Genomic DNA, 15,119 nt, shown 5'->3' with positions numbered 1-15,119 from the left:
CCGATTTGCAGCGCGGCAGCTCACGATACTTGGTTACGTCGTCTCGAAGGATGGAATCCTCCCCGATCCAGACAAACTTCGTGCCGTAGCTGAATTTCCTAAACCGACGTCCGTCAAAGAACTGCGCAGTTTTGTAGGTTTGTGTTCCTACTTCAGGCGCTTCATTCGCAATTTCGCCGCCGTCATATCGCCCCTGACGAAGCTCCTTGGCAGCAACGGACCTCTCCATTCGTGGTCGTCCGAGTGCAACGAGGCGTTCACTAAGCTCCGTCGTTTGCTGACGTCTCCTCCCATTTTGCGCCACTACGACCCAACGGCACCTATTGAGGTACACACAGATGCCAGCGGTGTTGGCCTCGGCGCTGTCCTAGCGCAGCGCAAAGAAGGGTTTCCTGAATATGTTGTGGCATATGCAAGCCGTATGCTTACAAAAGCCGAGACCAATTACACAGTCACGGAAAAAGAATGCCTGGCGATCATCTGGGCGCTTACCAAGTTTCGGCCCTATTTGTATGGTCTACGATTTGATGTCGTCACGGACCACCATGCACTATGCTGGCTGTCGTCTTTGAAGGATCCCTCAGGCCGTCTCGCCCGCTGGGCGCTTCGCTTACAGGATTACGATATCCGTGTACTGTACCGGAACGGATGCCAGCACGCTGATGCTGACGCCCTCTCACGTTCTCCCTTGCCAGTCGACAATCCCTGCTGCGCAATATCCCAGCTTGACGTTTCTTCCGTCGACATTGGGACCATCGCTTCTGAGCAGCGCAAGGACCCCTGGATTGCCTCCATCATAGACTGCCTTGCTGATCCGTCATCGCAGCCAACCACTCGTGCATTGCGCCGTCAAGCTCGCCATTTCGCCATTCGAGACGACCTGCTTCACCGACGCAATTACACCTCTGACGGCCGCCAGTGGTTATTAGTTGTACCTCGAAGCCTGCGTTCTGAAATCTGCGCATCGTTCCACTCTGATCCACAGTGTGCTCACTCGGGACTTTTCAAAACTTACCAGCGCCTCCGACGACGCTACTACTGGCGGGGAATGTACAACTACATTCAAAAGTTCGTTCGCTCATGCCCCGACTGCCAGCGCCGAAAATCTTCACCCCACCACTCGCCAGCTGGTCTGCAGCCTCTACCCTGCCCTATCCGGCCATTCGGGCGTGTTGGCATCGATTTGTATGGGCCACTTCCCCTGACGTCGTCTGGTAACCGCTGGGCCATTGTGGCAGTAGATCACCTGACACGATACGCCGAAACCGCCGCTTTCCCAGCAGCTACAGCGCGCGATGTTGCATCATTCCTGCTACGCCGATTCATCCTGCGGCATGGTCCACCTCAAGAACTGCTCAGCGATCGCGGACGCGTCTTCCTGTCGGAAGTCGTTGAAGCGATTCTCAAAGAGTGCCACGTTGTTCATCGTACGACTACGGCGTACCACCCTCAAACGAACGGCCTCACAGAACGCTTCAACCGTACACTCGGCGACATGCTTTCAATGTACGTTGCCTCCGACCACACGAACTGGGACGCCGTTCTGCCATTCGTCACCTACGCGTATAATACCGCTACGCAGAGCACCACTGGATTTTCACCCTATTTCTTGCTGTATGGTCGACACCCTTCGCACACCATTGACACCATTCTGCCGTACCGGCCGGATGCATCCGAGTGCGTGCCTATTTCTGCCACGGTCAGACATGCAGAAGAGTGCCGCGACCTCGCACGGGCCTTTACTTCCGCTGATCAAGAGCGCCAGAGGAGCACTCGCGGTGACGCCACTGCCACGGTCACCTTCGATCCGGGAGCGCTCGTGTGGCTCTCAGTTCCTCTAACTGCCCCTGGCCTCTCATCAAAACTGGTCCCTAAGTATGCAGGCCCTTATCGTGTTCTCGAACGTACATCTCCTGTGAACTATGTAATCGAACCAGTTGAGCCATCTTCAGACATGCGCCGCCGTGGACGCGACATTGTCCATGTCGACCGTTTAAAGCCTTACTACGACCCGCTCATCGTGACGAGCTGTTAAGTCGCCGGACGGCTCCCTTCTCGCTCCTGGGGGGTGGTTGTAGTGAAGAGATTGTAGAAGAGACGCTAGTGGGTTCAGCGCTACTGGCGCTAAGCGCTAGTGGGTCGAGCGCTCCTGCTCAGCAACGGCTCTCGTGCTTGGAAGCTGTGACTGCCCTGCCCGTCGACGTTGCGCTGCTCCGAGCTCTGCCTAATAAACACCTTTAGATATATATATAAAGATATAAATAAATATATATATATATATATATATATATATTTATATATATATATATATATATATATATATATATATATATATATATATATATATGTGTGTGTGTGTGTGTGTGTGTGTGTGTGTGTGTGTGTGTGTGTGTGTGTAGATAAGAGTAAGGCGAAGATTGTGCATAAACCACCTCTAGGAACCCTTGAAACTTGTGATTTGTGCTATAGTACAATATTTCTTGATTATTATAGCAGACATCGCACGTGAGATCCGATGGCGTGATTCACGTGACGGTTAGAGTGTGTCTTTTGGATTTGTCGTCCCGGACATCTCAGGAGTGCCTCGTGACGATGCGCAGGCGAACATGCATTGGTTTAAAGCAGCGCCGCGGGCCATCGTGGGTAGTCTTGGACGACAGATCAATGACACCCTGTTTTTTCGCGCTTTAGGCCAAGTGCGCCTGCACAGCACATTGTCGCAGTGCGCCTGCACGTTGGAATGCGCCGATAGCACGCGAACCCACGCGATACAGAACATTCCCCGTATGACTGCAGCATACTTAACAGGCTAATACCAGCGCCACGTACGCGTACAAATTAGCGTAGATCTAGGCTGGATTACTGCATACGAATCCTACAGAAGCTCCTTAAAGCTCACATTAATTTCAGTGCCCCACTCGGCACGTTTAAACCGGATGTGCATGATTACCTGACGAAGCAATGAACTTTTTCTCTTTTCTCCTGGCTGCTACATTTCCTGCACTATTTATGCGTACTGTGCTAGCGTTCATCATGTATGCTATATCTGTATCAAGCAAGTGCATTTCTTCTTCATAATGTCTGTATGTATTTACAATTGTTCGAAGTTGTGAAATCCACTGCCTGTAGCTCTCTGTAGGCCCCCAAGACCCGTCAAGCTGTTCGCGACAGCTTTTTGCCGGGGGGCCCCCAACTAGTGTGTTTGAAATAAAGTGGATTCTGATTCTGGCATGACGTTCCCGCTAACAGTGCATGGTCTATGGACTCAGAGTTTGCCAAAGACATTTGAAGAATTTGTTTGAAAGTTTTTCTGGCAGTCGATTTTAGCCCGTAGCTTGAGACTTGTGAATCATGGGCGACACTTGCCCACGCCGAAGAGCAGAACGTCAGGACAAAGCAGGGCGATTTATTCACCTCACCGCGGGAAGCACTGGAACTGAAGTCTTTCCTGTGGCGGTGCATCGCAGATGCTCCCGCGTTGCTACGTGTACATCATCTTGGCCATCTCAGACATCTCCCGCGGGATGTGAACGAAGTTTTCAAAGTACGCCGCCAGCTCGTTGACGGTCGTGTCATCCGGCGGTGCGCACGTCAGATCCGGGACGGACGATGAGATTTTCGCGGAATGTACCATCGGGCCTGGTACCGAGGTAGACCCAGCGTGGTCGTCGGAGGTCCCTGGAAGCTTGTTTGTCCGGCTGGTTTGAGAGAAGCTCTTCGACGCCTGTCGGGACCGTGACCAGCGCGGCGGGCTTGAGAGGCGGTTTTCTCGGTGGCCGTGCTTCTGGCGAGCCGTGGCAACCGGGTGTCCCTCGCTGTTGGCGTTAACTTTGAGCTTCTTGATGGCCCTGTGCACGTCGTCTACTATGTCTGGAACACCGTGCATTCGCTTGTTGCTCTTGTCCACCTGCTCGGCATTGCCGGTCTCTTTAGGGGCTGCCATTTGCTTGTCAGGCCACCGGGGCAGGCTGTCTCGTACTGCGCGTGGTGGCGTGATGCCTGCTGCTGCTATCAACCACTGGCACGTACCCACTGCATGCCACTCGACGCAAGCGGCTCGTAGAGGAGATAAATGCATGAATAGCAATAATGGTATAAGGCAACTAGATCCTAAGTACCTCTAGTTATGTGCTTTCCATCTAACGTATGGTGTGCGCCGTTGATGGCTGATTGCCAAGTTGATAGGGGATGTGATGTTGATGTTGATGCGACTTTTAGACTGGCCTTGCGCAGCACTTTTGTGGATTGGCATTTCGATAGGGGATGCGATGTTGAGTGGCTTCAACATTTACGACTGGCGGGTCCAACCGTTGCGGCCGCCGTTCGAACTGCAAGTGCACCTTGAAGTCACATTGACCTCACATCTTCTATCCCAGTACCACTTCAAGTGCGCCCGCCCGTTTCGCCTTCATACTTGCGGCACGGCGAAATGAAACGGGGGTGCTATTCTGGACATTGACTAATTCCGCCATATCGTCTAATTGTCGGCTCTGATTGGCCCAGTGCAGGCCTGCAGAGGGCTTCCACAGCCTCTCTGACAGACTCCAAATGCCGCCATTGCCAAATTTGACAATACTCACACGTGTACTGGCTGAAAAACGCACTACTTTTTGCAACACTAACTTTATTTTCAGAAGTAGTATCCTGTGCGATGAGTGGCGTCGACAGCTCGCCGGAGAGATTCGAAAGCACCGCAAAGCCTATGTGAACTATGGCCGGCCGGCACACGGTATGCATGTCTTTGGTTACGGAATGGAAAAGAACATACTTTTATTTCTTAGTCGGCACGTACTGTTTTCATAATACGTCCTCGGTCATCTTCGGCCAGAACGTTGGTTGCCAAGCATGATAATCCTAAAACACGTTGGAACAGAATAAGTTTAATCTGCGTGCACAACGAAATAGTTAACTTCATCCATTCGCAATAGTTGACCGACATGAAGATGCACCTTTCTTTTATATCTCACAATCATCATGAGTGCCGAGTTCGTCGCCGAGCACTCGCTGGGAACAAAACTTTCCGAACATACTTGCGATGGCATGTAGCCCTTTCTGTTTATGCTGGCAATACAAAGCGGACGCGTATCTGCTATCGCAGTGGTGGTGCCCACGAGTTCGCCGCAGCTGAAGATGCACTTTACGCTGGCTTCCGAAAGTTATTTTTGGTGCTGAATACAGCAGCGTGTTGCCCGTCGACATTGAGACATGTGACATCGCAGAAATGCCAGACACAACACGTTAGAATCGCACAAATTCGCAATAAACCGCTACCTTTCCAAGCCGCCGCTGGGAGAAAACGGAATCCGCACATACCAGTGCAGGGACGCTTCTCGTCGCCGATAGAACGGTCCATATGTGGAGTGAAGCTTTATTTTCAATGAAAATGCTATGCAATGAGAGACATGAGCGCGCAATTTTAAAACAAAAGTATTTCCACAGAGCCCATCTCGCGATGACTGGCTATGGTGATGCGTTAGCATTGAATCACTATAGCGACAGAATATGTCACCTTCCAAACTAGTTATGCACGAGGCGTGTACTGCAATGGGACTTCGCTGTCGCGCTTCCCTGAGAACATAATCATCATCATAAGAACTGTATTATAAGACTGATGAGTTTGGGGCACGCATGGTCCCGGGACCCCGCACGACGCTATTGCACTCAAGCGTTTATGTTGCTTCGCTCCATAACGCTGGGAGCCCGTTCAGTAGCCATGGTTTGCACGACCGGGTCACCAGAGCGCAGCAAGGTCTCCCAGTCCTCCCTGGTCTTCAGGTGCTCGAGGCCCCGCGGGGAGCATCCGCCGGGCAATGAGAAAGGAGGTGGAGGGCAGAAGCGCGAGGTTCGCGGCAGAGATTACACGCTGATGTGAGGAAGGGCGGGTGATAATGAGAAAGAGTGAGAGGAGATGGTGAGTGTGTGATTGAAATCGGCGCCAAAGTGTTGCTTGTCAGTTGCTAAGGGATTTGTGTGGTGCGAAGTACAGCTGACGCGCCGCCTTGGAGGCATTCGTCAGCTCGTTGAAAGTGTGCGCGCGCTCCTTCGTGAATCCTTGTTCGAAGGCCGTAAGAGCCCGGTTTAAAGGGAAGCTTAAAGCTTTTCCAGAAAAAAATGAGTGAAGAGCAGTACGTCGTAGTTTTCAACTCTCTGAATTCGAATATCGCATCGAAATTGAGCGAAAGAAAGCGCAAACATGCTTTATTTCGTCGAAAAGTGCAGCAGCAGACACGCCCAGCTCGCGCGCCTCGTTTTCGCCTGTAATTGGTCGGGCGCCTCGTGACGTCAACAATGGTGTTCGTCCAGACCGACTGCTGCCGCTACACACGAAGCACGGTTCAAGGTAGTTTGGTGGTGTTTTGCTGATACGGTCATGGAAAATTTCGAGAGCTTGCGTTTCTCTAGGAGTTCGGCGTTAAGTCCAAACTCCATGAGAACGATTTTGCGCGTGACGGTGACGGGCGACGGCTTCGAGCGACAAAACGGGCTGTCGTTTGAACAGATCACTCGGTGTTGTCGCTCGGTCGCTCGTTTCTAGAAATCTAGAACTCGTCGCTCGTCGCCCGGAAATGCTATGAGGATTAGCCAATAGTGCGAAGCCGAAACTAACGAAGCAGAAATAAACGAAACCGAAACAGAACTCAGGTACTAATGTTTGTCACAGGGAACGAGCAAACTACTGAATTTTACACGTGCAAAAATAAGAACCTAGTGCAAGACCTTCAGAAATATTTTATGCTGCTTCTTCAGTAAATTACATCAACTTAAATTGATAAAGCATGCGTCACGCTAGTTTCGGCGCGTATATTGCTGCCTTCATACCGGGAAGTCGTCGCTCAAAGCCGTCGCTCGCATGGAGTTCGGCTTGCAGGAGACGAGTGAATGCGACAGACATCGCCTCGCTTGTCGCGCTGTCGCTGTCGTGTGCAGGATCACTTGCAAGGGGTTTATACTTAACTCCCTACATGTACGAGCCGAGTGCGAAGAGCCGGCCTCTCGAAGAAGCAAAAAATGTTGGTGCAAGCACTGCTTTCCACGCGAACGAAGGCGAAGTGTTAGCATCTCCTTGTGTTGTAAATGTCCTTTGGCGAATACGTATTTTGGTAAGCTGCATTCAGCGTTCCAGTGAGTACGTTTCCGGGTAAACAACTGTACTGTTATGTTCCTGCATGCCTCCTCGTAGAACCTAAGCGGTGATGCGATCTTCGGCATTTGTGCGTTGCCCCAAAGCTTTCGGCAATCTACACAGATGTTTTAAACGCGGGAAAAGTTTACCGACTGTTGTAGCACGTGTAGTATAGAACCTTCATCAGCGCGCCATCCGCACGCTACTCGTAACCGGCGAATTTCATCAGCTACGTGAGATGGTCGGTTTCTCTATGTGTGCGAGAGAAGGGGGAGCGCAGCGCCCTGGCGTGAGCAGGCTTTCCAACACATGCAAACTTGACGCTTGCACTGCGTTAAGGTAGCTGCATGCGGGCTGGTTCACAACACACGTGCGAATAGAAAATTCGCGGCGCTTGGCGATGAAACCTCGTCAAGGCTGGGAGATAAACATGCACCTTCTGTTCAGCGTGCTAGTTTTTTTTTAGGAGAACCGAAAGCACGCATAATTGATAAACTCCGATAGTAATCGTCATGGAAGTGGTTAGAGCACAACACTGTTGTTCTTGAGCGCTTGAAGTTGTTTCGCTTCAGAGCAGCCTCCCACTTAGCTGAAAGCTTCTTGTCTTGCGGGAACTAATGGAACATAGGAACATCGTCGCCGCCGCTGTACAGAACGGTAGGCTGCACAGAACGCCGGCATGATCGGCCTACAAGTTTATTTTATGCTGCGCACGTCAACTACCACTCCTATACACATAAACAAAGGAATGTAGGGTCGAGCGAGGCAGATTAGGACGGCACGCACGCAGAAATAAGCCCGGTCAGGCGCTGTCGTGGACACTGCGAAGGAGCGGAACACCAATGTTGACGTCACTACGCCGTGATTTCCGGTCTCCACTCGCATTGTCAGCGTGAGCAGCAGCACGCGGCGCTCGACGGTGTCGGAGCTACGCCGCAATTTTAACCGACGATTGCATCGCTCCTAAGTGAAAAATGCCCCCCAAATTGTTACCTTCATGGTTTATAAGGTTCCCGCATCCGTATATGAGCGTCTTATTGAATTCGACAGACTCTTCAGCTTCCCTTTAAAGAACCTCGGAATAAAAGTTTGGCGGCCTCATTACCAGGATTCCCGCAGTGCGCGGGCACCCAAATCAGCGCCACATGACGGGGCGGGGGTGCAACGGGCGAGTCCAGTATGCAAAAAGCAGGGACGTGGACTCGGCCTCGTGCGAAATTTAGGATTGCAGTTGTGGAGTCTGATAAAACATACCGAGCTTCTGTTTTGATGTTAGCTAGAGCAATGGCAACTTCCTCTGCAGCTTCGGGAGAGGTGTCTGGGGTGAGTGTGTGCGTTCCGATCGGAGAGAGAGTGTGATCAACCACGGCAGCGACCGCTTCATCACCCTTGCAGGCTTGATTGCTGTAGCTCGAGCGCTGCGGCGCTTATCGTGGTGGTTGGGGTGCGTGTTACGGGGGAGTGGCTTAATGAGCAGTTTGCTGTGTAAGGGTTTTGATATGGGGCGTAATGTCGGATCGTTGGCTGTTGTCCGGATGCCAAGGGAGTGCAGTATGTACCGGCCAGTCTTGGTTTGTGTGAGACGAAGCTGTTGTGCTTGGCAGTGCGCGTCTACAAGTTCCCCGATTGTGTTGTGGAGGCGTAATTGAAAGAGCCAGTTGGTGGGTGTATTTATGGGAAGGAGGAGGGTTTCTTTGTATGCCCGGCGAATAAGAGCGTCCACGGCGTCAGTTTCACGGTGAGAGAGCTTGAGATAGGGGGTGGAATAGAGTACACGGCTGAGTACAAAGCGTGAACAAAGTCGGCATAGATCTTGCTCCCTCATGCCTCTGTGGTTGCCCGAGACCAGGCGGATGAGGTGCGAGACTACCTGCTTGAGTGTCCGGAGTGTAGTCGTGTGCTTCCCATCACTTTGGATATGTAAACCAATTATCCTGAGGGTGTCGACCTCTGGTATCGGTCTACTGTACAGCTCGATGACGATGAGGGAGCAGGGCGAGTTGCGCTTCTTGGGACGAATGCACAGCAGCTCGGACATCTGTGGGGAACAAGAAAGTCCTACGCTAACTGCATAGTTTTGGGTCAGATTGGTGGCTGCTTGGATGGTGTCCTGTACGGCACCATCTCTGCCATGGGTAGTCCACAGCGTAATGTTGTCAGCGTAGAGAGTATGTTTCAGGCGAGGAACGGTTACCAGTTGTCGTGCTAGGGGGATGAGAGTGATATTAAATAAGAAAGGTGAGAGGATGGAGCCTTGCGGGGTGCCTACGCTTTTTAGTGAGTATGTGGGGTAGGTGAGCGGGCCGAAGTGAAGCTCAGCCGTGCGTGCTGTGAGGAATGCCTGAATGTAGGTGTACGTACGTGCGCACAGATTCAGTGAGGAGAGTGCAGTCATGATCGCGTGATGTTTGACGCGATGAAAAGCTTTGGATAAATCCGAAGCCAGGACTGCCTTGGTGTGGATTGGAATGAGCGGATAGAAGATGTCATGGGTGACTTGCAACATGGCGTCTTGTGTGGACAAATGGGGGCGGAATCCCACTATGCTGGGAGGGTATAAGTCATGGTCTGTCTTGTGCTGTGCGGGCCTCGCTGATACTATTAGCTAGAAAAGCTTTCCGAGACACGAGGTTAGCGAGATTGGGTGAATGTTTTGGAGTGTAAGTGGTTTGTTCGGTTTCGGAATGAAGATTACCTTTGCGTGTCACCAGGACTGGGGGAGGGTGCCCTCTTTCCAGCACTGGTTGAAGTACTCCGTGATCCGAGTAATCGTTTGATTATCCAGATTACGAAGCGTTGTGTTTGTGACTAGGTCGGGGCCGGGCGCGGAATTGGTGCGGAGAGTCATGATGGCTGCTCTGACCTCCGCCTCTATTACGTCGGCGTCGAGTTCGGGGTTCGGCTGTCCTGTGTATGAGGGGAAAAGAGATGGTATGCCTGGTGAAGTGTATGTGTCGCGGAGTGTACCCAAGAGAGCATCGGGGTTGTCCGTGTGTATGTGTATGAGCCGGGTGACGTTGTGCTGGGTGGTGTTTTTTGTTTTCGATGGATCGATGAGGTGCCGGAGGAGGTGCCACGTCCATTTGGAGGTCAGTTTGCCGGTATGCCGTCACATACATGACCCAAATTTGAGTGGCAGAGCTCCTCCGAATGTAGTTGAGTTTGGGACTGTAAAGCGGCTAAGCGTTTCTTTGGTGTTCTGTTATGTTTACCCCATTTCCACCTTTATAGGAGGCTGTGGTAGGCCTCCCAGAGGTGCGCGAGTCGGCTGTCTAGTGTTGGGGTGTTTGTGGTGGTTTCAGTCTGCTGCGTATCGTGTTGGATGTCAGTCTACCCAGTCGGTGATGTCGGTGATGGAGTTGTCAGGGAGGGCAGTCCGCGTGGTGCGGAGAGCGTCCCAGTTAATGAGTTTGTGGGTCATGTAGGTGTGGCGGGGTGGTTTCAATGGGACAATGATTTGTATCATCTAATGATCACTGCCCAGTGCGTGTTGTGTTCTCGTCCAGGTCGCATCACGGAGGGAGCGGCTGATCACCAGATCCGGACTAGTGTCCATGCTGACACTGTTGCCGATTCGCATAGGCATCTGAAATTTGCTTGGGACGGAAAGTTGGAGGTTCTGAATGAGCACCCAGAGCTTGCGACCTCTGTGTGTGGTTGTTTTGTATCCCCAGTCAGTGTACTGACTGTTGAAATCCCTACCGATTAGTACGGGTGCTTCCCTGCTAGGCGGTACAACCCTCGGAGGAGGGAGTCCAACGAGGCCATCGGTTGGGATGGGGGGTTGTAGACATTGGCAATAAAGATGGATGGGAGTGTATGCGTATGATGGATAATTTCGGTGATCAATTAGGGCGTCTCTGACATGATGTAATGTGTCTTGTGTGTTAGAGTGCGGTGCAGAAGTGTGGACGCCCTGGGTCTGTTTATGGTGTCAGAGGGTGTGGCCTGATTGGCGGTATCTTGGAGAAGAAGGACTTTGGGTGTTGGGGAAAGTGTAGGAAGTAGAAGCTGCAAGGGTTCTTGCTTGCCCCGGAAGCCGCGGCATTTCCGGGTTATGATGTGAAGGGAGTTATTGTTGCCCCGTCCCGCCTTATTGGAGCGTGGAAGGGTGGATAAGAGGGGTTAGTCTCGCGAATATTGGGATGTGGGGTTCCATTGCAGTTAGTTGTGCTGTGGGGAGAAAGGGGGTAGCGAGCGTGGGGAGCTGCGTGAGGCGTGCTTCGAGGAGGTTGATCATGTTTTAAAGTACAGATTCCATGCAGCGGTCCAAGTGCGTCTCCACTTTCGTAGTGAGGTCAGTGATGAGAGCATTGAATTTGGTTTCGATGCGAACCACAATTTCTTTGAGTATTTTGTCGAATTGGTCGGAGAGGTCTTTCAGTTTGGAGTCGCCATCGATCGGCTCGGAGGTGAGGAATGGGGTAGCGATACGTTGTTTTATTGAGGGGTGTGATTGAGAGGGAGCGGAGTTGGTTTGTGATAGAGTAGGAGGTGAACTTGGGGTAGTGAGAAAGACTAGGAGAGGGAACTGAGCTCAGATATAGGACTGTGAGGCGTCTTACCTCCTCCCGCAGGGCGCGGAGCTCCCCTTCGTTGTGGTCCGGAGTCTTCTGGGTGGGGGCAGGTGGCGATCTCCATGCACGGTCGGCCCAGCTGAGGTCCTGCCAGGGTTGTGGATACTGTCATGTGAAATCAAGCGCGCAGTGCTTGCACTGCGCGATGACTTTCGGGGGGGGGGGGGTGGCCTCTGCTTTCTGGTTCTTGACTAGCGTCCGGTGGTTGGCTGGTTGCGTGGTGGTGGGTGGGCGTACCGGTACTTACATGGAATATTCCCAGTATGATGACCGTTACCATAGACGATGCACTTGGGTGTATAGGTTGGGGGTTCCGTTGGCGCGTGCTTGTAACCGCCATTGTGGCAACATCCGCTAGTTTGGGCGGGACAGACATCCTGGCGGTGTCCTATACGGCGGCAGTTGTAGCAAGCCTCCATTTTTGTCGATGAGCAAAGCAATTGTGCACACCCGCCGAAAAGCGGACAGCTTTGGGCAGGGGGCCTGTGGCGTAAGTCATAATAATGGATTGCTTTTTCCCGAAGGGCCGAGCCTCAATAAATGGTAGTTGAGGATTGAAGGGAACAAGTCCTTTCGGGATTTCACCATGCAACTTACCACTGTGGGCCATGTGAAGGACGCCCCTCACGGGATGATCGGGTGGAGCGACGTATGCGGTGACATCAGTTGCTCTCGTGCCGATGCGGATTGACATTATTTGGGCATATGCCCCATGTCGAGCCTCCTCTGGAGTGCTGATCATCAAGGTATTGTTTGTTGGATGCAGCCGCACCTGGTCCTGAGCGAGCGCTTCCTGCAGGTAGATTTTCGTCGCATCACAGATTGCTGCGAAGAGCGTTCGAGGGGTCTCATTGGTTATGTCCAAACCACCGCGGGGTTGGACTACGATTTCTAAATCTCCCCGCGGGAGTTGCGCGAGAGGCGCGTGTCGCGTACGCAGCTGGCGGGGCCGCAGCTCCACTGTAAACGGAAATATCTCCGAGGTGAGAGTATACTGCTTGTCCTATAGCGACCCCCCGGTTCGGAGTTTTTTTTTGCTCCGTATGATCGGAGTAGAATTTTTGCTCCGTACGAGCAGAATTTTCGCGTGGAATTATGGGAGGTTTTTGTTTTTTCTTTATTTTTTGCATTGCTATTGACGGAGTTTTTTCGAGGTGGAACGGGAGTATAAAAAGAGCCATCGCGTGAGTTTGCGCGAACATGTTTACATGCAGAGGCTGCTGGTCAAAATTTGAAATACGCACACGAGACCGCGTCAAATTCGACGGAACAATTCAATGAAAGCACATATGTCATGACATACATAAACATTTTAGAAAACGCCCAATGCAGAAATTTGAAAGACATCACACGTACACGCGATACTCAAGAAGCAACGGTGCCGGTATATATAGCCACGATATTGTGTGCCTCGAAACCGCCTAGGGAGCAGCTGTGCTGTTTTCAGAATTACGACTCACATGCTCGTTCATACGAGATCTCTCTCTCTGAAATTAACAGAATACCTTAAGCAACACAAAACTGTTAATTCAAAATAGCGAGAGAAAAAAGTTAATGGCGTAATTTTTCAAAATTATCATGCCATTCTGTGAGTGTTGAAGCGACTTCGCACACTGCCGGCGTTCGCGGCCAAAAAGTAGTGCGTTAGTTACAGTAAGCAAGAAAAATGTAAGTGCATGTGTTGCATAGCAAAATTAAATTTTTGCGATATAGTGGTAGCGTAGCAAGAAATTATTACGTTTGAGCATGACCCGCAGCAGCCGACATAATTAACACCGAGAAATACGCAGTCATACATTTTATACATCGCACTACTTGCTCTGCATCCGAGCAATCGGTCTCGGTTGCGAAAAGGAGCTACATCGCTGATCTGTCGAGTGAATCCCTAAACTCGGAGCCAGCAGGCATGCGTCTAAATCAGTGTCTCGGATAGAGCGTAATGTTAATGCAATATAGGAAGCGACGACGTGACCAAAACATATATGCGCGATAACAATTCGATTCACATCGCTCAATAAGAAGCTTTATTTTCAGTACGCATACTTATGTCCTACCGTTTTTCTTCGGGCGAGGATATGCGCTTTTGGGCCACGGACGCTAGGCCTAAAACAGGCGTAGCTTCGGCGTGCACCAGGGAGATGGATAAAAGGCCGAAAAATCCGACCCGGGTAGGATAGTGGCAATCAGGTGGGCTCAAAATGGGTGGCTCACCTTCCCGGATATGATGGTGGCGATGTTGAGAGCCTCAAGTCGCAATGTCCGGTTGCTGTGGACTTCGAAGGAGGAGCCCATACACGGCGCGTCCGTTCGCAGCGATAGAGAAAACACACTCTACCTAAGAACACTCGGTGCCATCTAGCGCCGCCACTACGAAGCCGGCGGCTGGTCTCCGAAACGCATTTAGCGCAGCTGTGGCGAACGCTGAGAGACGCTTTATGAGGTAACCGGACTCCTTTCTCTCTCTCTTCCTTTCTCTCTTTCTGATCGCGCCGCGCCAATTAATGGTACAGCCAAGCGTGGCGCGCCGGTGATTGCTGTGCAATAGGCCTTTCGATCCTCCCGGCGAGCCTGAGACTTCGGGCCGGAGCTGCGCCTGCTTAGCTGCCGAGGCCGCTTCAAGGGGCACCGATAAACTGCGCCCTTTGGAGCCCTCTTTGTGGCGGTGGACAGGCGGTTGTGGTCGCCCATTTGCCCCGTGACACACTTCGGTCGAGGCTTGCACGGTTATGGGAAATGGGCCGACGGCCTCGTCAAAATGGTTCTCGACACGGATGAATTATGACCAGCGCGGGAATACATCGTTCAGGAGAGGGTTCAGCAATTAGTAATGATGCCTCTAGCACCTGTTAGCAGAACAAACTGGCGTGTCCAAGCCGGAGATTCGGTCAGTGCAATGAACCGGCTATAACATGTCAGAATACGATCGGAGCCAGCGGAAAGGGCAACCTACCAACCGGATTGGTGGGACATGATGACATTGGTCTCCTGACACCGGATCGGTGGGACCTGATGTCATCGGCCTGCTGACACCGGATAGGGGGAGGTGGATAAACAATGAGCACGCAAGGCACAAAAGGAGGTAAGGATGGCGGCAGTGATCCGCGACAGTGATCGGTGAATACCACTTCTTCACCTACTTTTCTGCATTACATTGCATTTTCTTGTACATGTGTGAAAATAAGCTTGTTTGTCAAACGTCCTGAATATCGGACACAGCCTCACGTTCACTCAATCCTCTACGAGGAAAGAAGATCCCTCGTCTTCGAACCCCGAGTCGCAACATTGGATGGCAGTGGATAGATAGTCTGCGCAGCGCTTCAACTTAGGCATGGTAAGTGCACGACCTTTTCTCCTTGAGATTTGCCAGGGTTAACGTAGTTCTTCCTGGTAACAAGGGCCTTACAAGCCTTGTTGAAAGA

At 51.7% G+C, this 15,119-nt stretch overlaps 1 protein-coding gene across 1 annotated transcript in view; it reads right to left on the bottom strand.

Annotated features, from left to right (window-relative positions):
- The window catches only part of LOC139052033 (uncharacterized), a 164,771-nt gene extending 150,776 nt beyond the window's left edge, over positions 1–13,995 (bottom strand). Inside the window, exons 1-2 of the mRNA XM_070529106.1 lie at positions 13,912–13,995; positions 12,298–12,493 (exon numbers count right to left, since the gene is read on the bottom strand). Of these exons, the coding sequence (XP_070385207.1) occupies positions 12,298–12,493; positions 13,912–13,992 (277 nt within the window). The 5' untranslated portion in view covers positions 13,993–13,995. The remainder of the gene's footprint in view (positions 1–12,297; positions 12,494–13,911) is intronic.
- Between the last annotated feature and the right edge of the window lie 1,124 nt (positions 13,996–15,119).

The sequence above is a fragment of the Dermacentor albipictus genome, unplaced genomic scaffold (genome assembly GCF_038994185.2).
Source record: "Dermacentor albipictus isolate Rhodes 1998 colony unplaced genomic scaffold, USDA_Dalb.pri_finalv2 scaffold_17, whole genome shotgun sequence".
In the NCBI taxonomy this organism is placed as follows: Eukaryota; Metazoa; Arthropoda; class Arachnida; order Ixodida; family Ixodidae; genus Dermacentor; species Dermacentor albipictus.
The sequence above is the reverse complement of the archived record's forward strand: the minus strand, read 5'-3'. Positions and strand labels throughout refer to the sequence as shown.